Below are 25,451 nucleotides of genomic sequence, written 5' to 3' on the forward strand. Positions count from 1 at the left end.
TTACCCTCCCCCTGCATGTTTACTGTTTTTGACATCATATTTTACATCTTTTGTTTTATATCTTTTGTGTATCCCTTAACTACTTATTGCAGATATAGATGATTTTATGACTTCTGTCTTTTAATCTTCTTACTATGGCTGATTTACTACCTTTACTGTATATTTGTCTTTACCAGTGAGATTTTTTCCTTTCACAATTTTCATCTTTCTAGTTGTAGCCTTTTCTTTTTCACTTAGAGTTGTCCCTTTAACATTTCTTGTAAAGCTGGTTTAATGGTGCTGAACTCTTTTAGCTTTTGCTTGTCCATAAAACTTTTGGTCTCTCCATAAAATCTGAACACAAGCTTTACCAGGTCGAGTATACTTGGTTGTAGATTTATCCCTTTCATCACTTTAAATATATCATGCGACTCCCTCCTGGCCTACAGAGTTTCTGCTGAAAGGTCAGCTGATAGCCTTATGGGAGTTCCCTTGTACATAAATTGCTACTTTTCCCATGCTTCTTTTAACATTCTCTATCTTTAATTTTTATGTCTTGGTGTGGTCCTCTTTGGATTGATTCTCTGTGGGACTCTGTGCTTCCTGGACCTGGATGTCTGTTTCCTTCTCCAGGTTAGGGAAGTTTTCAGCTATTATATCTTCAAATATGTTCCCTGCCACTTTCTCTCTTTCTTCTCCTTCTGGGACCCCTATAATTCAAATGTTAGTATGCTTGATGTCTCAGAGGTCTCTTAAGCTGTCCTCATTTCTTTTTATTCTTTCTTCTGTTCAGCTTAAGTGATTTCCACTACTTTGTCTGCCAGCTCACAGATCCATTCCACTGTATCATTTAATCTGTTGATTCCTTCTAGTGTATTTTTCCATTTCAGTTATTGTATTCTTCAGCTCTGCTTGGCTTTTCTTTATATTTTTAAACTCTTTGTTAGAAACTTTCAACTTCTCACTCTGTTCACCCGTCACTACTTTGAACTCTCTATAAAGTAAATTGCCTATTTCCTGTCACTTAGTTCTTCTGCACCCCAACAGCACAATCCCCCCTGGTCACCAGAGCTGTATGCTCTAGGGGTGCCTGCTGCGTGGGCTGTGTGGGTGCTTGTCTTGTGGCACACTGACTACTATGGGAGTCTGGTAGGTGTGGCTGGCCCACACTCCAGTTAGTTGCCAGGCACTGCCTTGTGTAGAGGATGCTGGCCACTGGTGGGCAGGTCTGGGTCATGAGGCTGCTGACTGTGGCCCAGTGGTCCTGGGGCTAGTGCTGGCCCACTGGTGGTTGGAGCTGGGTTCTGGAGTGGGTATGGTGCTGGGGTCTTCCAGATATAGTGTCGGCCTGCAGGTAGGTGGGGCCAGTTCCAGACATAGCTGGCTGCAGGGTCTGGGGTGTCCCAAAGCTTGTGTTGGCCCACTGGTGAGAGGAGCTAGATCCTGGGACAGCTGGCTGAGGGGTCCAGAGTGTCTTGGAGCTGGTATCAGTCAGCTGGTGGCAGGGCTAGGTCCTGGGGACTCTGGCTGCAAGGCCTAGGTGTTGCAGAGCTAGTGTCGGCCTGCTACTGGGTGGGGAGGCCCAGGGGATTCCAGGCTAGTTCCTGTTCACGGGTGGGCAGAGCTGGGGGTCCCAGAGTTTGTGTTTCTGCCCACTGGTGGCTGGGGCCAGAGCCCAAGGTATCCTGGGACTGTTGCCTATCCTCCGGTGGGTGAGGCTGGTTCTGGGGCTAGTGCTGCCCACTGGTGTGCATGGCTGGGTCCCGGGCCCTCTGGCAAACAGTGTTGGATCCCCGGGTGACTGTGGCTCAGGGGACCTTAAGGCAGCAAGCCTGCTGGTGGATGGGGCTGTGTCTCTGCTCAGCTAGTTACTTGGCCTGAGACATTCCAGTATTGGTGCTGAAAGGCTAGTGGATAGGGTTGGGTCCTGACACTAATAAGCTAGAAGGAGGGTTCAGAAATGGTGTTTGCCAGCACCAGCGTCCATGTAGTAGAACAGCCTCCCCCAAATGACTGCTACCTTTGTCTTGTCCCCAAGATAAGCTCCAGTTGCCTTCTGCCTCTCTGGGAGGCTCTCCAAGATCAGTAGGTCAGTCTGACCCAGGCTTCTTTCAAATTATTGCTTGTGCCCTGGGTCCTCCTGAAGTGTGTGCGATTTTGTGTGTGCCCTTTAAGAGTGGAGTCTCTTCCCACAATCCTCTGGCTCTCCCAAAAGTAAGCCCCACTAGCCTTCAAAGCCAACGTTCTGGGGGCTCATCTTCCCAGTGCAGAAGCCCCTAGGCTGGGGAGCCTGATAGGGTGCTCAGACCACTGGCTCCTTGGGCTGAACCTCTACAGTTGTAATTATCCTCCTGTTTGTGGATCATCCACCTGGGAGTGTGGATCTTGACTCTGCCACATCTCCACCCTTCCTACTCATCTCATTGTGGTTCCTTCATTGTATATTTAGTTGTAGAAGATCTTTTCTGCTAGTATTCCCTTCTTTCTCATCAATAGTTTCTGTGTAAATAGTTGTAATTTTGGTGTGCCATGGGAGGAGGTGAGCTCAGGGTCTTCTGACTCTGCCATCTTGGCCACTCCCCCAGTACCATACTGTCTTGATTACTATAGCTTCATAGTAAGTCTTGAAGTTGGGTAGTGTCAGTCTTCCAACTTTGTTTTTCCTCTTCAATATTGTGTTGGCTTTTCTGGGTCTTTTGCCTCTCCATGTCAACTTTAGAATCAGTTTGTTGATATCCATAAAGTAACTTGCTGGGATTTTGATTGAGGTTGCATTGTTGGTTCACAACCTCACGGGTTCCCTGAGTGAAATTCTGAACTGGCCCCCATACATAGAGGGCAAGGAGGGACTGAAGAAAGGCAGACCACTCCAGTTTGGAAGGTGGCAGTTTTAATAAACAAGGGAACTTACATACAAGGCATGTCTTGGGCAGCTGCATGACAAGTAGATCTCCGTACCCACCCTCCAGAATCTTAAGCATTTATCTAGAGACCTTCATGGGGTTCAGTCATGTGTATAGTCCAGATGGTCTCAATAGCACATTACTTTCTCAAGGCTGTGTCCTTGAAGTGGCTCCTTGTATGAGAACAGTGGGCAGAATGGACATCCCACGGAGAGGGTAAGGAGCCTCTGATTGCCTGGGTCCATTTCTCAGGTCAACCAGTGGTCATGTCCTCTCAATGACCTCCTCCAACATGCAGATAAGTTGGGAAGAACTGAGATCTTGGTGGTACTGAGTCTGCCTATCCATGAGCATAGAATATCTCTTCATTTATTTGGTTCTTCTTTGACTTCATTCATCAGAGTTTTGTGGTTTTCCTCATATAGGTTTTGTATCTATTTTGTTAGATTTATACCTAAGTATTTCAATTTTTGGTGCTAATGTAATGGTATTGCATTTTTAAAAATTTGTTTATTTTTTATTATTAGTTATCTTAGGATCTTATTAGTTATCTACTTTATGCATATTAGTGTATATATATCAATCCCAGTCTCACAATTCATCCCACCACCATGACGACCCCCTTGGTGTCCATACGTTTGTTCTCTACATCTGTGTCTCTATTTCTGCCTTGTAGACTGGTTCATCTGTACCATTTTTCTAGATTACACACATGCATTAATATACGATATTTGTTTTTCTCTTTCTGACTTACTTCACTCTGTATGAAAGTCTCTAGGTCCATCCACGTATCTACAAATGACCCAATTTTGTTCCTTTTTATGGCTGAGTAATACTCCATTGTATATATGTACCACATTTTCTTTATCCATTCATCTGTTGATGGGCATTTAGGTTGCTTCTATGACCTGGCTATTGTAAATAGTGCTGCCGTGAACATTGGGGTGCATGTGTCTTTTTGAATTATGGTTTTCTCTGGGCATATGCCCAGTAGTGGGATTGCTAGGTCATATGGTAATTCTATTTTTAGTTTTTTAAGGAACGTCCATACTGTTCTCCATAGCGGCTGTATCAATTTACATTCCCACAAACACTGCAAGTGGGTTCCCTTTCCTCCACACCCTCTCCAGCATTTGTTGTTTGTAGATTTTCTGATGATGCCCATTCTAACTGGTGTGAGTTGATAGCTCATTGTAGTTTTGATTTGCATTTCTCTAATAATTAGTGATGTTGAGCAGTTTTTCATGTGCCTCTTGGCCATCTGTATGTCGTCTTTGGAGAAATGTCTATTTAGGTCTTCTGCCCATTTTTTGATTGGGTTGTTTGTTTTTGTTGAAGATTAAGCTGCATGGGCTTCCCTGGTGGCACGGTGGTTGAGAGTCCGCCTGCTGATGCAGGGGATGCGGGTTCGTGCCCCGGTCCAGGGGGATCCCACATGCCGCAGAGCAGCTGGGCCAGTGGGCCATGGCCGCTGAGCCTGCGCATCCGGAGCCTGTGCTCCGCAACGGGAGAGGACACGGCAGTGAGAGACCCACATACCACAAAAAAAAAAAAAAAAAAAAGATTAAGCTGCATGAGCTGTTGCTATATTTTGGAGATTAATCCTTTGTCCGTTGATTCATTTGCAGATATTTTCTCCCATTCTGAGGGTTGTCTTTTCATCTTGTTTATGGTTTCCTTTTCTGTGCAAAAGCTTTAAGTTTCATTAAGTCCCATTTGTTTGTTTGTTTTCATTTCCATTACTCTAGGAGGTGGGTCAAAAAAGATCTTGCTGTGATTTATGTCAAAGAGTGTTCTTCCTATGTTTTCCTCGAAGAGTTTTATAGTGTCTGGTCTTACATTTAGGTTTTTAATCCATTTTGAGTTTATTTTTGTATATGGTGTTTGGGAGTGTTCTAATTTCATTCTTTTACATGTAGCTGTCCAGTTTTCCCAGCACCGCTTATTGAAGAGACTGTCTTTTCTCCATTGTAACTCCTTGCCTCCTTTGTCATAGATTAGTTGACCATAGGTGCATGGATTTATCTCTGGTTTTCTATCCTGTTTCATTGATCTGTGTTTCTATTTTTGTGCCAGTACCATACTATCTTGATTACTGTAGCTTTGTAGTATAGCCTGAAATCAGGGAGTCTGATTCCTCAAGCTCTGTTTTTTTCCCTCAAGATTGCTTTTGCTATTTGGGGTCTTTTGTGTCTCCATACAAATTTTAAGATTTTTTTTCTAGTTCTGTGAAAAATGCCATTGGTAATTTGATAGGGATTGCATTGAATCCGTAGATTGCTTTGGGTAGTATAGTCATTTTAACAATATTGATTCTTCCAATCCAAGAACATGGTATATCTCTCCATCAGTTTGTGTCATCTGTGATTTCTTTCACCAGTGTCTTATAGTTTCCTTAGTACAGGCCTTTTACCTCCTTAGGTAGGTTTATTCCTAGGTATTTTATTCTTTTTGTTACAGTGGTGAATGGGATTGTTTCCTTAATTTCTCTTTCTAATCTTACATTGTTAGTGTATAGGAATGCAAGAGATTTCTGTGCATTAATTTTGTATCCTGCAACTTTACCAGGTTCATTAATTAGCTCTCTAGTAGTTTTCTGGTGGCATCTTTAGGATTCTCTATGTACAGCATCATGTCATCTGCAAACAGTGACAATATTACTTCTTCCTTTCCAATTTGGATTCCTTTTATTTCTTTTTCTTCTCTGATTGCCGTGGCTAGGACTTCCAAAACTATGTTGAATAACAGTGGCGGGAGTGGACTTCCTTGTCTTGTTCCTGATCTTAGAGGAAATGCTTTCAGTTTTTCACCATTGAGGATGATGTTTGCTGTGAGTTTGTCATATATGGCCTTTATTATGTTGAGGTATGTTCCCTTTGTGCCCATTTTCTGGAGAGTTTTTATCATAAATTGGTGTTGAATTTTGTCAAAAGCTTCTGCATCTATTGAGATGATCATATGGTTTTTATTCTTCAGTTTGTTAATATGGTGTATCACATTGATTGATTTGCATATATTGAAGAATTTTTGCATACCTGGGATAAATCCCTCTTGATCATGGTGTATGATCCTTTTTAATGTATTGTTGGATTCTGTTTGCTAGTATTTTGTTGAGGATGTTTGCGTCCATATTCATCAGTGATACTGATCTGTAATTTTCTTTTTTTGTAGTATCTCTGTCTGGTTTTGGTATCAGGGTGATGGTGGCTTCGTAGAATAAGTTTGGGAGTGTTTCTGCCTCTGCAATTTTTTGGAAGAGTTTGAGAAAGATGGGTGTTAGCTCTTCTCTAAATGTTTCATAGAATTCACCTGTAAAGCCATCTGGTCCTGGACTTTTGTTTGTTGGAAGATTTTAAATCACAGTTTCAATTTTTGTGATTGGTCTTTTCATATTTTCTGTTTCTTCCTGGTTCAGCCTTGGTAGGTTTTACCTTTGTAATTTGTCCGTTTCTTCCAGGTTGTCCATTTTATTGGCATAGAGTTGCTTGTAGGAGTCTCTTTGGATGCTTTGTATTTCTGCAGTGTCTGTTGTAACTTCTCCTGTTTCATTTCTAATTTTATTGATTTGAGTTCTCTCCATCTTGTTCTTGAAGAGTCTGGTTAAAGTTTTATCAATTTTATGTTCTCAAAGAACCACATTTTAGTTTTATTGATCTTTGCTGTTGTTTTCTTTGTTTCTGTTTCATTTATTTCTGCTCTGATCTTTATGATTTCTTTCCTTCTATTAACTTTGGGTTTTGTTTGTTCTTCTTTCTCTAGTTCCTTTAGGTGTAAGGTTAGATTGTTTATTTGAGATTTTCCTTGTTTCTTGAGGTAGGGTTGTATTGCTATAACCTTCCCTCTTAGAACTGCTTTTGCTGCATCCCATAGGTTTTGGATCATCATGTTTTCATTGTCATTCGTCTCTAGGTATTTTTTTATTTCCTCTTTGATTTCTTCAGTGATCTCTTGGTTATTTAGTAACGTATTGTTTAGCCTTCATGTGTTTGTGGTTTTTATGTTTTATTCTGAGTAATTAATTGCTAATCTCATAGCATTGTGGTCAAAAAGATTCTTGACATGATTTCAGTTTTCTTAAATTTAGTGAGGCTTGATTTGTGACCCAAGATGTGATCTATCCTGGAATGTGTCATGTGTACTTGAGAGGAAAGTGTAATCTGTTTCCGGATGGACTGTCCTATAATTATGAGTTAAATCTATCTAGTCCATTGTGTCCTTTAAAGCTTGTGTTTCCTTATTAAGTTTCTGTCTGGATGATTCTGTCCATTGGTGTAAATGAGGTGTTAAAGTCCCCTACTATTATTGTTTTACTGTTGATTTCCTCTTTTATAGCTGTTAGCATTTGCCTTATGTATTGAGGTGCTCCTATGTTGGGTGCATATATATTTATAATTGTTATATCTTCTTCTTGGATTGATCCCTTGATCATTATGTAGTGTCCTTCTTTGTCTCTTGTAACATTCTTTATAAGTCTATTTTATCTGATATGAGTATTGCTACTCCAGCTTTCTTTTGATTTCCATTTGCATGGAATATCTTTTTCCATCCCCTCACTTTCATTCTGTATATGTCCCTAGGTCTGAAGTGGGTCTCCTGTAGACAGCATATATGTGGGTCTTGTTTTTGTATCCATTCAGCAAGCCTCTGTCTTTTGGTTGGAGCATTTAATCCATTTACGTTTAAGGTAATTATTGATATGTATGTTCCTATTACCATTTTCTTAATTGTTTCAGGTTTGTTTTTATAGGTCCTTTTCTTCTCTTGTGTTTCCTCTTTAGAGAAGAAGTTCCTTTAGCATTTTTTGTAGAACTGGTTTGGTGGTGCTAAATTCCCTTAGCTTTTGCTTGTCTGTAAAGCCTTTGATTTCTCCGTCAACTCTGAATGAGATTCTTGCCAGGTAGAGTAATCTTGCTTGTAGGTGCTTCCCTTTCATCACTTCAGATAAATCATGCCACTCCCTTCTGGCTTGTAGAGTTTCTGCTGAGAAATCAGCTGTTGTATGTTATTTGTCATTTTTATATGACAAATGTATGTTTGTATGTTATTTGTCATGTGTTGTATGTTAATTGTATGTTATTTGTCGTTTTTGCCTTGTTGCTTTTAATAATTTTTCTTTGTCTTTAATTTTTGTCAGTTTGATTACTGTGTGTCTCCGCATGTTTCTCCTTGGGTTTATCCTGCTTGGGACTCTCTGCACTTCCTGGACTTGGGTGGCTATTTCCTTTCCCATGTTAGCGGAGTTTTCGACTGTAATCTCTTCACATATTTTCTCGGGTCCTTTCTCTCTCTCTTCGCCTTCTGGGACCCCTATAATGCGAATGTTGGTGCATTTAATGTTGTCCCAGAGATCTCTTAAGCTGTCTTCATTTCTTTTCATTCTTTTTTCTTTCTCCTCTTCCAGAGCAGTGAATTCCACCATTCTGTCTTCCAGGTCACTTATCCGTTCTGCCTCAGTTATTCTGCTGTTGATTCCTTCTAGTGTATTTTTCATTTCAGTTACTGTTCATCTCTGTTTGTTTGTTCTTTAATTCTTCTAGGTGTTTGTTCTTTAATTCTTCTAGGTCTTTGTTAAACATTTCTTGCATCTTCTCGGTCTTTTCCTCCATTCTTTTTCCAAGGTCCTGGATCATCTTCACTGTCATTATTCTGAGTTCTTTTTCTGGAAGGTTGCCTATCTGTACTTCATTTCGTTGTTTTTCTGGGGTTTTATCTTGTTCCCTCATCTGGGACATAGTCCTCTACCTTTTCATTTTGTCTGTCTTTCTGTGATTGTGGCTTTCATTCCACAGGCTGAAGAATTGTAGTTCTTCTTGCTTCTGCTGTCTGCCTTCTGGTAGATGAGGCTCTCTAAGAGGCTTGTGCAAGCTTCCTGATTGGAGAAGTGTTGGTGGGCAGAGCTGGGTGTTGCTCTGTTGGGCAGAGCTCAGTAAAACTTTAATCCACTTTTCTGCTGATGGGTGTGACTGGGTTCCCTCCCTGTTGGTGGTTTGGCCTGAGGTGACCCAGCCCTGAAGCCTACCCACTCTTTGGTGGGGCTAATGGCAGACTCTGGGCGGGCTCACGCCAAGGAGTACTTTCCAGAACTTACGCTGCCAGCGTCCTTGTCCCTGCAGTGTACCACAGCCTCCCCCCACCTCTGCAGGAGACCCTCCAACACTAGAAAGTAGGTCCGGTTCAGTCTCCCATGGGGTCACCACTCCCTTCCCTGGGTCCTGATGCACACACTACTTTGTGTGTGTCCTCCAAGAGTGGAGTCCCTGCTTCCCCAAGTCCTGTCGAAGTCCTGCAATCAAATCCCACCAACCTTCAAAGTCTGATTCTCTAGGAATTCCCCCTCTTGTTGCCGGACCTCCAGGTTGGGAAGCCTGACATGGGGCTCAGAACCTTCACTACAGTGGGTGGACCTCTGTGGTATAAATGTTCTCCAGTTTGTGAGTCACCCACCTAGCAGCCATGGGATTTGATTTTATTGTGGTTGCGCCCTTCTTATTATCTCATTGCTGCTTCTCCCCTGCCCTTGGATGTGGGGCATGTTTTTCATGAATTCCAGTGTCCTCCTGTTGATGATTGTTCAGCAGTTAGTTGTGATTCCAGTGCTCTCGCAAGAGGGAGTCTGGTATTGCATTTTAAATTTCAAATTCCATTTGTTCACTCTCAGTGTATAGGATAGCAGTTAACTTTGTATATTAACTTTGTGTCCTGCAACCTTGCTATAGTTGCTTTTTAGTTCCAGAAATTCTTTTGGCTCATCCTTTTGCATTTTTTTTACATAGATGATCATGTCATCTGCGAACAAAGACTGTTTTATTCTTCCTTCCCAGTCGGTATACGTTTTATTTCCTTTTCTTGCATTATTGCATTAACAAGGCCTTCCAGCACAGTACTGAAAAGGAGTGGTAAAAGGGGGCATTCATGACTTGCACCTGATCTTTGTGGGAAGGAGTTTCTCACCATGAAATATGATGTTAGCTGTGGGGTTTTTGTAGATACTCTTCATAAGGTTGATATGAAGTTCTGTATTCCTGGTTTCCCTTGAGTTTTTATCATGAATGGGTATTGGCATTTGTCAGATGCCTTTTCTGCATATGTTGATATGATTGTGTGATTTTTATTTTAGTCCATCGATATGATGGACCACATCAATTGATTTTTTAATCATACCTGGGATAAATTCCACATAGTTGTCGTGTATAATTCTTTTTATACTTTTTAGAATTCGATTTACTAATATTTTGTTGAAGATTTTTGCATCTATGTTTATGAGAAGTACTAATGTGTGGTTTTCTTTTCTTGTGATGTCTTTATCTGGTTTCATAGTATTAGGGTAATGCTGGCCACATAAAATGAGTTAGGAAGCATTCCCCCTGCTTTTGTTCTCTGAAAGAGATTGTAGAGAATTGGTATAATTTCTTCCTTAAATGTTTGGTAGGATTTACCAGTGAACCCATCTGAGCCTGATGCTTTCTGTTTTCAAGGTTATTAATTATTGATTCAACTTATAGATACAGGCCTATTGAGATCATCGATTTCTTCTTGTGAGAGTTTGGCAGATTGTGTCTGATACATGTATTCTAAAGTAATTAAGGTTACATTATATGTAAAATCTTGGATTCTGTGCTTTTAATTTAACATTATAGCATAACTTTTCTCCAGTACTGTGAAAAATCACATTTTTAATGACTGCATGAGAGTCCATCCTGTGATTGTACCATAATTATTTAACCATTTCTAAATGTTGGACATTTAGGTGGTTTTCAGGTTTTTACTGTTATAAATAAGGATTCAAGAACAAAAAAGCTACATAAGGATTTTTCTGTATTGAGGATTATTTCATTTTTAAAAATTTCTTTTAACACTAGCAGCTCCTTTGGAAATTCAGTTAACAAATACTGATTGAATACCTGCTGTGTGCTAATTATTGTTCGAGGCGCTTAGGGTATAATATGAAGAAAAAGGGGAATCCTCTGTCCTAATGAAGTACACATTCTAGTGGAGGAGAGTAAGATAATAAGTGCACGATAGTAATTTTAGACAGTGATAACTACATATAAAATAGGGTAATGGAGTAGAATATGTTAGGATGACTAGGAAGGTTTCTCTAAGCAAGTTACATTGACCTGAAGCATGAATGATATGAATGAAGCAAGATTTGGGAGATCATTCTAGACAAAGACCTTGCGAGTATAATGAGTTTGGCCTTTTCAAGGGACAGAAGGGCCAGTGTGGCTGGAGTGTGGTGAACAAAAGGGAGAATAGTAGAAATTGAGGTTTGAGAAGTAGGTGAGGGTATATCTTGTAGAGCCTTGTAAGTGCCAAGTTAGATAGTTTGGATTTTAGTCTAATTGTAATAGGAAGCTGTTGGGGGATTTTAACTAGGTGAAATTTATATTCTTTTAAAAGATCACTCTGGCTATGTTAAGAAGACCCTAAAGGGGAGCAATAGAGGAAGAAGGGCAGGTGGCTCAGATTAGGGTTGTAGCAGAGAAGATGAGGGTGATGATAGAGTCAATAGGACAGGCTAATAGAATGTGTGTGATGAATAATAAGAAAGAGAGAGGTGGTGAGAATTAAATTTAGATTCTTGGTCTGAGCAACTGAGCAGATAGTGATGCCATTTACTAAGATGAGAAGTGGATTGGGGGGTAATTAAGGAGGAAAAAAATGCTGGATGTGTTAAATGTGAGTTGCCCGTGACACATCTGTTGCTGTTGGCTGGTGATATAGATTTGGGTGTTATCACTATATATGTGCTTTTAAAGTCATGGGATTGGATGAAATCAGCTGGGAAAGGAAGGGAAGACAGCCAAGACAAGGCCCTCGGACACTTTAGCATTGAGAGGTTGGGTGTGGAAGATAGGGCCTAGCAAACGAGACAGAGAAGGGTGGGTTAATAGATTATGGAATCAGGAAAGCCTAGAGAGGAAAGTGTTTCTAAAAAGGAAAGAGTGGTCATTTGTGTTAAATACCGTTGAAAAGTGTTGGAAAATAAGGACATACAGTTGACCATTAGATTTGACAGGGTCACACATGACCTTGAAAACAACTATTTTAGTGAAGGAGAAGTGGTGGAAGCTTAGTTGGAATATGTGGAGAAAGTAAAGGGAGTGGAAAAATTGAGACAACTCTTTTGAGGCATTTTACTGTGAAGGGTCAAGGGAGTGTTTTTCACTAAGTATATTTGAGTGTTAATAGGAATGACTCAGTAGTGAGGAAGCAATAATTCCAGAAAACATAGCTCTAGGAATAAAGTAAATAAGTTTCCTTTACTTGAAAGTAAAGAGAACGGGATCCAGAGCACAAGTGCAGAGTGTGTGGGTTAGAGACGTTTCTTCCATTTTACAAGAGGGAGGGCAGAGTCAGCTGTAACAGTTGCACTTAGGTTAGTGAATTTGTTGAGGGCAAAGTAATCTTCTCTAATTCCATCTATATTTATTCATTGAGTACAAGGCAGCTTTATCAGCTGCAAAGGAGGAAGTTGATGGTGGAGGACTGCGCTCATGAGGAGCTTGGAGGTTGAGAGGAAAACGCAAAATTTATCAGCTAAGGGTTTAAAAGGATTATGTTACAGTGTAAAAATGCACATTTAAGATTTGTGAGCATAAATTTAAAGAAACTGATGCACAATTGTGTATAAGAAGGGAAATATATGAAGATAACTGTCTTGAAGGAGACAGCCCCCTTTATGTTTGTTTATTGTGTTACTACTTTATAGTTATGATAAATTTAGAGAGTAAATGCTTAAAATAACTTATGTGATTGTCAGATCTGATGACAGTGCTCTTACCTAATTTCTAATATTCAGGAATAGTAATAGGAAAAGGAACTTAAAAGAGAATCTGTTCTTTCCATGTATTTCAAATGATGATGTCACAATATGGATGGGTAGTCACCTATGTTTTAGGCTAGGAATACACCTTGAAATGGTTACTTCTATCATCTTTCTCCCAAATCAATCTGTAGCATTGTTGAGTATCCCTATATGTTCTGCAATTTAGTAGGCAATATGTGGGATAAAACTTAACTCTAAGATATTAAGTTAACTTCAAGATTTTTGGAAAAACACTCCTGCTTTCTTTCTCATTAAGAAACTTGGAGCTATCAGAAGAGAACTTTCAGATTCCACCCATCCATCAGCAATACATGCAGCTCCTTCCTCACATTAATCCCTCTACTTGTGCACAAATCCCACCCTTTTTTCCCTGTTCCAGAAATTCTCCCAGTCTCCTGTATCAATGTTTTTGATGATCTACTGGATGATTTCTGTGAGCATATAAAATATGCTCAAAAAACAGTCTTTTCAACGAGTAATGTTGAAAACAGTTAAATATCCATATGTGGAACAAAGTGAACCTTAGCTATATTTCACCATATACAGAATTTAACTCAAATTGAGCCATATACCTTAAATGTAAAAGCTAACACTATAATATTTCTGAGAAGAAGTATAGGAAATAGGGCATAAAAAGTGTGACTTCCAGAAAGGAAAATTATGAATTGAACCTCATTAAATTTAAAACTTTTCAAACTTCCAGGTAACTGAGGACAGAGGCAGGTATGTAGTAACCTCACAGAATCTTTTCCCTAAACAATGCAGAATTCACTTCACAACTATGATGTTTCTATGCAAAACCCTAGTCTCACCATTATTTAAACAGAGAATACCAAAACTGAAAAAATAACTATAAGTAAAAATAGAAAAACAAATTCCAACCACAGTTTCACAAGCTTTCTCCTCTCCACTGCTGGGCTTTACAGGGAGAAGCTTAACCTAAAAATCTGAAAAAATATCTGGGCTGGATACTATAAGAATGAAGACAAAGATAACTGTAGATAATGCTATAATCTGGTTAGTAAAATTGTTTCTCACAGGGCTAGCAATTCTGAAACAGCTTTATATATACTAAAATTAAATAAATAAATAGACTTCAGATTATGAGAGCCTAATAAGCCTTCCACTCTTGGAGGAAGAAATTATACAGGTACACTTCAGAGATACTGCAGGTTCAGTTCCAGACCACTGCTAAAGCGAAAACAGCAGCAGTTAGTCATACGAATTTTTTAGTTCCCAGTGCATATAAAAGTTATGTTTATACTATACTGTAGTCTTAAGTCTGTGATAGCATGTGTCTAAAGAGACAATGTACGTACCTTAATTTAAAAATAATTTATTGCTAAAAACGCTAACCATTATCTGAGTCTTCAGTGAGTCATAGTAGTAATATCAAAGATTGCTGATCACAGACCACCATAACAAATATATAATAATGAAAAAGTTTGAAATATTATGAGAATTGCCAAAATGTGATACAGAGACACAAAGAGAGCAAATGCTGTTGGAAAAATGGCACTGATAGACTTAACACGATGCAGGGTTGCCACAGACCTTCAATGTGTAAAAAACGCACTATCGATGAAGCACAGTACAAGGTATGCCTGTAAATAAGGAAAGAACCTTATTTACAGGCATACCTTATTAAATGAACCCTGTGGTTTTGGATTAAAATCGGAGGTATTGAGATATCATCTCACAGCGGTCAGAATGGCCATCATCAAAAAATCTACAAACAATAAATGCTGGAGAGGGTGTGGATAAAAGGGAACCCTCTTGCACTGTTGGTGCAAATGTAAATTGATACAACCACAATGGAGAATAGTATAGAGGTTCCTTAAAAAACTAAAAATGGAACTACCATATGACCCAGCAATCCCACTACTGGGCATATACCCTGAGAAAACCATAATTCAAAAAGAGTCATGTACCAAAATGTTCATTGCAGCTCTATTTACAATAGCTAGGACATGGAAGCAACCTAAGTGTCCATCAACAGATGAATGGATAAAGAAGATGTGGCACATATATACAATGGAATATTACTCAGCCATAAAAAGGAACAAAACTGAGTTATTTGTAGTGAAGTGGATGGACCTAGAGACTGTCATACAGAGTGAAGTAAGTCAGAAAGAGAAAAATGAATACCGTATGCTAACACATATATATGGAATCTAAAAGAAAAAAAATGGTCAGAAGAACCTAGGGGCAAGACGGGAATAAAGATGCAGACCTGCTAGAGAATGGACTTGAGGATACGGGGAGGGTGAAGGGTAAGCTGGGACAAAGTGAGAGAGTGGCATGGACATATATACACTACAAAATGTAAAATAGATAGCTAGTGGGAAGTAGCCGCATAGCACAGGGAGGTTAGCTCCGTGCTTTGTGACCACCTAGAGGGGTGGGATACGGAGGGTGGGAGGGAGGGAGATGCAAGAGGGAAGAGAAATGGGGACATATGTATATGTATAACTGTTCACTTTGTTATAAAGCAGAAACTAACACATCATTGTAAAGCAATTATACTCTAATAAAGATGTTAAAAAAATAAAATAAAATCGGAGGTATCAGTATGAACTCATGGGGTTTTGTTTTTAAAGGTTATATTCTATAGTTATTATAAAACATTGGCTATATTCCCTGTGTCTTGTAGCTTATTTTATACCTAATAGTTTGTACCTTTTAATCCTCAACCCTTATATTCCCCCTCCCCACCTCCCTCTCCCCTCTGGTAACCACTAGTTTGTTCTCTATATCTGTGAGTCTGCTTTTTTGTTATACTCACTAGTTTGTTGTATTTTTTAGATTCTGCATGTAAGTGATATTATACAGTCAGTATTTGTCTTTCTTTGTCTGACTTACTTCACTTAGCAAAATGCCCTCCAAGTCCATCCATGTTGCTGCAAATGGCAAAATTTCACTCTGTTTTATGGCTGAGTAGTATTCCATTGTGTATGTGTGTGTGTGTGTGTGTGTGTGTGTGTGTATAAAACACCTCTTCTGTTAATGGACACTTAGGTTGCTTCCATATCTTGGCAATTGTAAATAACGCTGCTATGTGAACATTGGGGTACATGTATCTTTTTGAATTAATGTTTTTGGTTTTTTTGGATATATACCCAGGAGAAGAATTGCTGAGTCATACAGTGGTTTATTTGTAGTTTTTTGAGAAACCACCAAACTGTTTTCCACAGTGGCTGCACCAGTTTACATTCTGACCCACAGTGTACGAGGGTTCCCTTTTCTCCACATCCTTGCCGATATATGTTGTGTTGTTTTGTTTGTTTGTTTGTTTTTTGTGGTACGCGGGCCTCTCACTGCTGCGGCCTCTCCCGTTGCGGAGCACAGGGTCCGGACGCGCAGGCTCAGCGGCCATGGCTCATGGGCCCAGCCGCTCCGCAGCATGTGGGATCTTCCCGGACCGGGGCACGAACCCATGTCGCCTGCATCAGCAGGCGGACTCTCAACCACTGTGCCACCAGGGAAGCCCTGTTGTGTTGTTTTTGATGATAGCCGTTCTGACCAGTATGAGGTGATACCTCACTGTGGTTTTAATTTGCATTTCTCTGATGATTAACAGTGTTGAGCATCTTTTCATGTGTCTGTTGGCCATCTGAATGTCGTCTTTGGAAAAATGTCTATTCAGGTCTTCTGCCCATATTTTGATGGGGTTGTTTGTTTTTTTTTAATGTTAAGTTTATATATTTTGGATATTATCCCCTTATCAGTCATATAATTTGCAAATATTTTCACCCATTCAGTAGGTTGTCTTTTTGTTTTGTCAGTGGTTTCCTGTGCTGTGCAAAAGCTTTTAAGTTTAATTAGGTTCCTTTTTTTATTTAATTAAAAAAAATTTTATTGGAATACAGTTGATTTACAATGTTGTGTTAGTTTCAGATGTACAGTCCATTTATTTATTTTTGCTTTTATTTCCTTTGTTTTAGGAGATGGATCCAAAAATATACTGCAGCGATTTATGTCAGAGTGTTCTGCCTATGTTTTTCTCTAGGAGTTTTATGGTATCTAGTCTTACATTTAGGTCTTTAATCCATTTCCGTTTATTTTGTATATGGTGTTAGAGAATGTTCTAATTTCATTCTTTTACATGCAGCTGTCCAGTTTTTCCTAGCACCACTTATTGAAGAGACTGTCTTTTCTCCATTGTATATTCTTGCCTCCTTTGTCATAGATTAAGTGACTATAAGTGCATGTGTTTATTTCTGGGCTCTCTATTCTGTTCCATTGATCTGTGCACAAATCCCACCAGTACCATACTGATTTGTGCCAGTTTTTGTGCCAGTACCATACTGATTTGATTACTTTAACTTGTACTATAGTTTTAAGTCAGGGAGTCTGACTCCTCCAGCTCTATTCTTTCTCAAGATGGTTTTGGTTATTTAGGGTCTTTTGTGTCTCCATACAAATTTTAAAATTATTTGTTCTAGTTCTGTGAAAAATGCCATTGGTATTTTGATAGGGATTGCATTAAATCTGTGGAATGCCTTGGATAGTATAATCATTTTAACAATATTGATTTTTCTAGTCCATGAACATGGTATCTCTTTCTATCTATTTGTGTCATCTTCAGTTTCTTTCATCACTGTTTTATAGTTCTAAGTACAGGTCTTTTACCTACTTAGGTAGGTTTATTCCTAGGTATTTTATTCTTTTTGATGCGATGATGAATGGGATTGTTTCCTTAATTTCTCTATTTGATACTTCGTTGTTAGTGTATAGAAATGCAACAGGTTTCTGTATGTTAATTTGTATCCTGCAACTTTATCGAATCCATTGATGAGCTCTAGTAGTTTTCTGGTAGCATCTTTAATATTTTCCATGTGTAGTATCATGTCATCTGCAAACAGTGAAGTTTTACTTCTTATTTTCCAATTTGGATTCCTTTTATTTCTTTTTCTTGTCTGAGTGCTGTGGCTAGGACTTCCATTACTATGTTGAATAAAAGTGGTGAGAGTGGGCATCCTTGTCTTGTTCCTGATCTTAGGGAAAATGCTTTCAGCTTTTACCATTGAGTATAATATTATCTGTCAGTTTGTCATATCTGGCCTTTATTATGTTGAGGTATGTTCTCTCTATGCCCACTTTCTGGGAGTTTTTGTCATAAATGGATGTTCAATTTTTGTCAAAAGCTTTTTCTGCATCTTTTGAGATGATCATATGGGTTTTGTTCTTCATTTTGTTAATGTGGTGTATCACACTGATTGATTTGCAGGTAATGAAAAATCCTTGCATCACTGGGATAAATCCCACTTGATCATGGTTTGCTAATATTTTGTTAAGGGTTTTTTGCATCTATGCTTTTCAGTGATATTGAGCTGTAATTTGCTTGTTTAGTCATATCTTTGTCTGGTTTTGCTATCAGGGTGATGCTGGCCTCATAGAATGAGTTCAGGAAGTATTCCTTCCTCTTCAATTCTTTGGAATAGCTTGATAAGGATAGGTGTTAACTCTCATCTAAATGTTTGGTAGAAGTCACCTGTGAAGCTATCTGGTGATGGGCTTTTGCTTGTTGGGAGTTTCATTACTGGTAATTTCCTTGGGGGAAATGTGTATTCAAATCCTTTGTCCACATAAAAAATAGGGTTGTTTGTGGTTTTGTTGTTGAGTGGTTGTTTTTTTGTTTTTGTTTTTTTTTGTATTCTGGATGCAAGTCCTTTATCAGATATATGCTTTGCAAATATTTTCTCCCATTCTGTGGGTTGTGTTTTTATGTTCTTGATGGTTGTCCTTTGAAGCACAGAAGTTTTTAATTTTAATGAAGTCCATGTTATCTGTTTTTTCTTTTATCACTTCTGCTTTTGGTGTCAGATCTAAGGACACCTTTGTTTCATCCAAATTAAGTAAGATTTATGCCTATGTTTTGGCTTTTATATTTTGAGTGGATTTTTGTATATGATTTGAGGTATGGGTCCAGATTCATTCTAGGTATTCAGATGTCCAGCACCATCTATTGAAAAGACCTTTCTTATTAATGGAAAGGCAATTGACCATAAATATATCAGTTTACTTTTGGATTCTCAATTCTGTTCCATTGATCAGCATGTCTGTTTTTATGCCAGTGCCATACTGTCTTGATTACTGTGGTTTTGTAGTAAGTTTTGAAATTGGTATGTGTGAGTCTTCCAATTTTGTTCTTTTGCAAGATTGTTTTTCTGTTCTGAGTTTTAGAATCAGCTTGTCAATTTCTTCAAGAAAGGTAACTAGTGTTTTGGCAGGGATTGTGTTGACTCTGTAGATCAGTTTGGGAAGTAATACCATCTTAACAATATGGCCCTCCAAGAACACGAGATTTCTTTCCATTTATTTAGTTTCTTAACATTTCTTTAATGGTATTGTGTAGTTTTTAGTGTATAAGTCTTGTACCTTTTTGTTTAATTTATTCCGAAGTGTTTTGTTCTTTTTGATGCTGTTATAAGTGGAATTGTTTTCTTGATTTAATTTTCAGATTGTTGCTAGTGTATAGAAATACAATTTGTATTTTTATATTGATCTTATATCCTTCAGCCTTGCTGAACTCATTTATTAGCTCTACTTGGGATTTATTCTGTTGTTGTTTGTGGATTCCTTAGGGTTTCCTATGTATGAGATTATGTCATTTGCAAGTAGAGATAGTTTTACTTCTCTCTTTTATTTCTTTTCCTTGCCTAATTGTCCTGGCTAAAATATCCAGTATCATGTTGAAGCGAAGTGGCAAGAGCTGACATCCTTGTCTTGTTCTTGTACTTATAGTGGGAACTTACAGGCTTTCACAATTAAATGTGATATTAGCTGTGCATTTTCATAGATGCCCTTTCAAGTTGAGGAAATTCTCTTCAATTCCTAGTTTGTTGTGTTTTTTACTATGAAAGAGGTTAGATTTTTGTCAAATGATTTTTCTGCATCTATTGAGATGAACATGTGTGGGGGTTTGGGTGTTATTATTAATATGACATACTTATTACATTGGTTGATTTTAATATGTTGAACCAACCTTCCATTCCCGCTTAACTTTTCTCTCCATAATTTCTCACTTAGTATTCCCTGACTTGATGATACCACTCCAGGCCATCCAGATGCCCAAGCCAAAAACCCAAGAGTCATCTTAGACTGTTCCCTTTCTGTTACTCTGTACATCAAATCTGTTAATTCGGTTTTAATGCCCTCCTAACTTTTCCCTCTTTCAGTTCATCTTCCACCCTGATGCTCGGAGTGATTTTTTTTTTCTCCCAAAGGAGAATTTGATCATCTAAATATACTTGTGGAATAATTTATCAAGGAGAAATTTATATTCATTGCTTGCCTTCTACTGATGTACATAAACCATTACCAACTATTTGGTCTTTGTCTTGTTTTTAAAGACTTACAGACTACTTTCTGTGAATTATGGGTGACCTTTCTGTTTTTTTAAATGGGATTTGTAATTTAATATTAATGTTATAATAGGAGGGCTACTCAGTGCTATTTTTGGACACTAACATTTGGTCTAACTTTATACAATAAAAGAGTAAATGGGAGAGAGGGCTTAAAACAGATGAGATGAATACCAGATGAGAAGTTGGCATGTGGTAGGGTTGCTACTGCTTCATTGCTGTGGTTCAGTTGACTACTTGTGAGAATTCTTTTTTTGAAAAGTTTACACACACTATATCATATTACAAGATTATGAAGTCTATCATAATTGATTATTACATATACCATTGAAGTAGTAACTCTTAAGATGGATTTTTATGGAAGTTATTTTAAGGCCAAATTATTTTAAGTAAATAAGTAACTAAAGTCTAATTTTCACATTGATATAACAGCTCTGTAAGCAGTTTTAAATCTGTTTATTTATTTATTTTGCAGCCTTGCATTGCATCCTGAACGAGTATTGGTGGCAACAGGACAAGTTGGGAAAGAGCCTTATATCTGTGTTTGGGATTCATACACTGTGCAGACCATATCAGTTCTAAAGGATGTTCATACACATGGTATAGCTTGCTTAGCATTTGACTTAGATGGACAGGTATGTGATAATTTTTTTTCTTTTTGTAAACTGTGTTTTTAAAGTGTGTACTATAAGAAATTATTATAAATCTGTAAATATTAAATTGGAAAGCATTTGACAAAAAGCATTTATTCAAGGTGGAGGTGGGTAGAGGGGGTGGGTGGTAGATATATATAAGAAAAATAAGAATAATAATGAGTTTTTATTTCATTGTATCAAGAACTTTTCAGTTGAATTAATTACTACTATTAGAGCCAAAGTGATTCTGACTCGGTGGAACATTACCTGGTTGTTCTTGAAAATTTTACATGTAACTCTTTTCCAGGTATTATATTGTTAATAGGAAAGATGGAAGATATCTTAGGAAAATTCACTTTCTCTAAGTAGAGCTGTAAACATTTTAATTTTTAGTTATTTTAAAGGTTTCTATTAAAATAATTATTATTTTTTTTGCGGTACGCGGGCCTCTCACTGTTGTGGAGCACAGGCTCCGGACGCGCAGGCTCAGCAGCCATGGCTCACGGGCCTAGCCGCTCCGCAGCATGTGGGATCTTCCCAGACCAGGGCACAAACCTGTGTCCCCTGCATCGGTAGGCAGACTCCCAACCACTGCGCCACCAGGGGAGCCCAAAATTATATTTTTAATTGAAAATAATGCAGTTTTTATAATATGAGCTATTTTATATAAAATCAAAGTTCATAACAAAAGGTGTAATCTTTGTTCCACTTACTAATCAATTTGCAAATTATTATTTACTTCTAGTCATCGATTTTTAAAAAATTAAGCTAACAGCTCTTTTGTGGTGCTTTCATGGAACTTGTTGTACCTAAAACATATTTAAGAAGTGATAAGAAGTTGGGTTTTGCAGATTTAGTTAATTTACAGTCTTTAAAAGTTTTATAGTGAAATTAGACTTTAAAAATTATTTTAACTTTTAGAAGAATTTTAGTTGTCTGCTTTTTAATTCTTAAAATTAATTTTGTAGATCTATATTTTACAGAAACAGATTACGTTTTGTTCTAGTCACTTGAAAATGACAGCCAGTAGATGTTTTATTTTCAACTCTGAGAAATAGCTTCTTTGAGTAGCATAGATTAATATACCTTCTGTTTAGAGTCCGGTAAGAGATCTATAAAGATGTAACTTGAACCTCTCATTTGGGGAAAAAATGTGTTTCTAGGTTTAGAACCACTGTGTAGCAGTGATTGGCAATTCCGGAACCTTAATTCATTTCCCATTTTTCTGTTATTTTTCAAGTCCCTTAATGTCCTCATATCAAAACTTCATTTTCCTTTTTAAAAGGAAGAGAATAATACTCTTTGCTTACTTCACAGGAAATTATATTTTATGAAACAAACCAACAAAGTTGTTTTTTAGAATTATTTACCAAAGGTATTATGATATCCACAATGGTTTAACTATAAATGTCTGTATACTTTAAATATAGATGTTTTCTTCTTAATTTTAAAATTGCCCTTTCTAAATGCAGTGTATTGCATGGCTGAGGAAATTCTCTTACATACAAGGAGAAATCATGCCCATAGCTTTTACTAGTTGAAGCTTTAAATTTTGCTTACTTTAAGCAACATATAAGAAAAGTCTTGGGTACATGCATTTTATTTTCACAGATCTTCATAAGAATGTGCTACTTTAAAATGTAAGCTTATAAAAAACATAATAGCTAAAAGTTATTGAGCACATACTAAGTGTCAGACATTGTACTAAGCCTACATTATCTCATTTAATCCTCACAACAGCCCTATGAAATAGATATTATTATTATCTCTATTTTACAGATAAAGAAACTGAGACTTAGAGAGGTTAAATAACTTGCCCCAGGTTACACAGCTAGTAAATGGAGCCAGAGCGGGAACCCAGGTCAGTCACACTCCAAAGCTCATGTTTTTAACCGCAATGCTCTACTGCTTCCCAAACATGGAACTTAGGAGGTGGTTGTTTATATTTCAGAAGGAATTCATCCATCTTAAGTACAGTTAAAACTTGTAAGGAACTGCTGCCAATTGAAGATTAAGTTAAGAGTATTTCTGAAATTATGTTAATGAGAAGATGCTTTAGTTAAGAAATATATTTGGGAACATATCTATTTATTCACTAATATCTGTAAACTGTTTATGAAATACCAATTAGGAAATACTGTATAATTTTTGCATTTTCTACTAGATTTGAAACTGTAAATGATCAGTTAAGGTTTATCCAATGAATGAGTCTCCCTGTTGGTAGTATGCTGAATTCTCTTTCCCCAGAGGGTTTCTTCTAAATGGATTGACTATCCATGCTAATACTGGAAGTCTGCCTCATTGAGAATAATTAGGGCATGAAAAGGCTATATAAATCCACATCAAACAGATTAAAATTTCATAGTAAATGGTAGAGAGGGGTAGGAGGAGGAGAATTTGATACTTTATCTTGAAAACACAATGATAATTTATAAAAACACATTCCCATATTTAACAAAATCTAAGTTATAGTTAAAACTCTGCTAATTTATAGAATGAACTAAGAATAAAATGTTAATTTTTCAGCCTAACTTTGTCGATTATATGCTGGTACATGATTATGAAGAGTCGTATTTGCAAAAATATTAAAGGAGTTCACTGATTTTTCCAAGGACCTTTTAGTAATCTCTTGATATCTAGACATATCTCAAGTGCCTATTGTATTAGTTTTGAGTTTTCATCTCTTCCATTGCTCTGCCAGATCCTAATTTCTGATGGCTTTCTTTATGAATTGATCAATATTTACTACATTAAGTCCTGGATATTTTGCAAAATTTGTGATTTTTACTTTGTAACATTTGTAACAACTAGTCCTCACTTAATAAATACTGAGATCACAAGGACCCCCCACCCCCATATTAGAATCTTTTACGTTTGTCTATTATTTGAATATGTTTCACACTTGCAGGAACTCATGGAATTCGTCTAGTTGTGCCTATTAAGATACTTTTCTCATTTGAGTATTTAGTGTGCTAGAACTTTTTAATAAATACAGTTGACCTTTGAACAACACAGGGGTTAATCTGCATATAACTTGTAGTCGGCCCTCCGTATTCACGGTTCCTCTATGTCTGTGGATTCAACCAACTGTGAACCTGTAGTACTGTAGTATTTACTGTTGGAAAATATATGTGTGTAAGGGGACCCAGGAAGTTCAAATCTATGTTGTTCAAGGTCAGCTATACTTCCGGTTTAATTAATGGACACAACCAAGATTTTGTTTGGGAATAGGATCAGGGAGAAATTTGGGAAGCTGGATAGAGCCTTCTTTATCTGGTTTTCTTTCTCCCTATCTGACTGTTAGTTCTTAGTTATCTTGAAAGGAGCTGTTCCTTCTGTCTGCTTCTTAAATGTCAGTGTTCCTAGGAGTCTGTAGCCTTCCTTTCCCCAGCCCCCCTCACTTCACTTATTCTCTTTAGGTGATTACTAGATCCATGACTTTAACTCCTGTGTCAGTTAACAGTGGCCTCAGCTTCTCTCCTCACCTCCATATACTCTCCTTGAATGTCGTATAGATATACCATTTATTACATGTTTAAAACTGAGTTCTCTCTTTATTCTAACTCATTAAAAAACAAAGCTCATTCTTTCTCCTGTTTCTGGCCTACCTCTCCAGTCTTGTCTCCTGCCACTTCCCCGTTGGCAACTCCTCCCCTCAGCCACACCAAAGTACTAGCTCTTTCCTGAAAGCACCATGAGCTGTCTGATCTTGGTATCCTTTGGCCTTAAGTGAATTTTCTCTTATTTTTCTACCCGACTGTCTCTATCTTCTAAGATATGGTTCCAGCATTGCTTTCACTGGAAAACTTTCTTTATGCTCTTCCTCACCTGTGAGAAAGGATGATGAAGTAAAAAATGATAGAAAGCTAAGAGAGGGGGTAGTATTTGCTTGGTTATTTTTATCTTTTCCTCTCTGCTGTTACTTAACCTGTTGTTAGGGAGGTTGATTTTGGCCATGATATGTTTATCAGGGCTACAGAGGAAGGTCTATTTTGTTACTGCCTGTGCAGAGCCAGATGCTCTGGGGCTCTATTGAGGTACATGGAGTTTTAAAGCTTTTGACCAGTTGTGGTTCACTTTGTGTGTGATGAACTTAGCCAGAGAGAAGAGGCATTGATAGAAAGGGCAGTGCCCCTCTGACTGTTCCTCACTTTATACTTGTCTTGTGAATTTTAATCTCTACATAGTATACTATAGCAAGAGGTAGATATCTTTGTTTTAGCTAGATATTTGCTGATTACTCTCTAGTTCCCAAATATTAAAGACTCTTAGGAGGAGCAAATCATCTCCTCTAGTTCATTTGGACTTTCTGCAAGTGTGACTTCATGGAGAGCCAGATACAAAATATATTCTGTATCTTTTTATGCAAGCCATTCATTCTACCCATTTGGGGACTTAGATAGTAATTTTACTATGTGGAAACTTTCTAGCTAGGTACTAAATGACATTTCTCATTCAGACGGGTGGAGGGCATGGGTTCTTAAAGTTAATTATGGTTATGGGAACATCATAATAATGATGATAACAAACGTTTATATAACATTAAGGTTATGCCAAGCATTCTTCTAATTCCTTTATATATGTTAACCCTATGAGATTTTTTTTCATTATCCCTATTTAGGCGGTGAGGAACCTAAGGTACAGAGAGGCTAAATCACTGCCCAAAGTCATCCAGTTAGTGAGAGATGGAGCTGGTATTTAAACCTAGGCAGTCTGGTACCAGAATCTGTGCTGTAAA

General features: G+C 37.8%; 1 protein-coding gene across 5 annotated transcripts in view; it reads left to right on the plus strand.

The window, feature by feature from the left end:
* The window catches only part of EML5 (EMAP like 5), a 166,215-nt gene that overhangs the window by 13,004 nt on the left and 127,760 nt on the right, over positions 1–25,451 (plus strand). For all 5 annotated transcript variants that reach the window (XR_010941171.1, XM_067728372.1, XM_067728383.1 and 2 more), the window contains exon 2: positions 20,554–20,713. Coding sequence is in view for 4 of the 5 variants with exons in the window: in XM_067728372.1 (XP_067584473.1) it covers positions 20,554–20,713 (160 nt within the window). In the remaining variant the exon portion in view is untranslated. The remainder of the gene's footprint in view (positions 1–20,553; positions 20,714–25,451) is intronic.

This window comes from Pseudorca crassidens, chromosome 1, assembly GCF_039906515.1.
Source record: "Pseudorca crassidens isolate mPseCra1 chromosome 1, mPseCra1.hap1, whole genome shotgun sequence".
NCBI lineage: Eukaryota > Metazoa > Chordata > Mammalia > Artiodactyla > Delphinidae > Pseudorca > Pseudorca crassidens.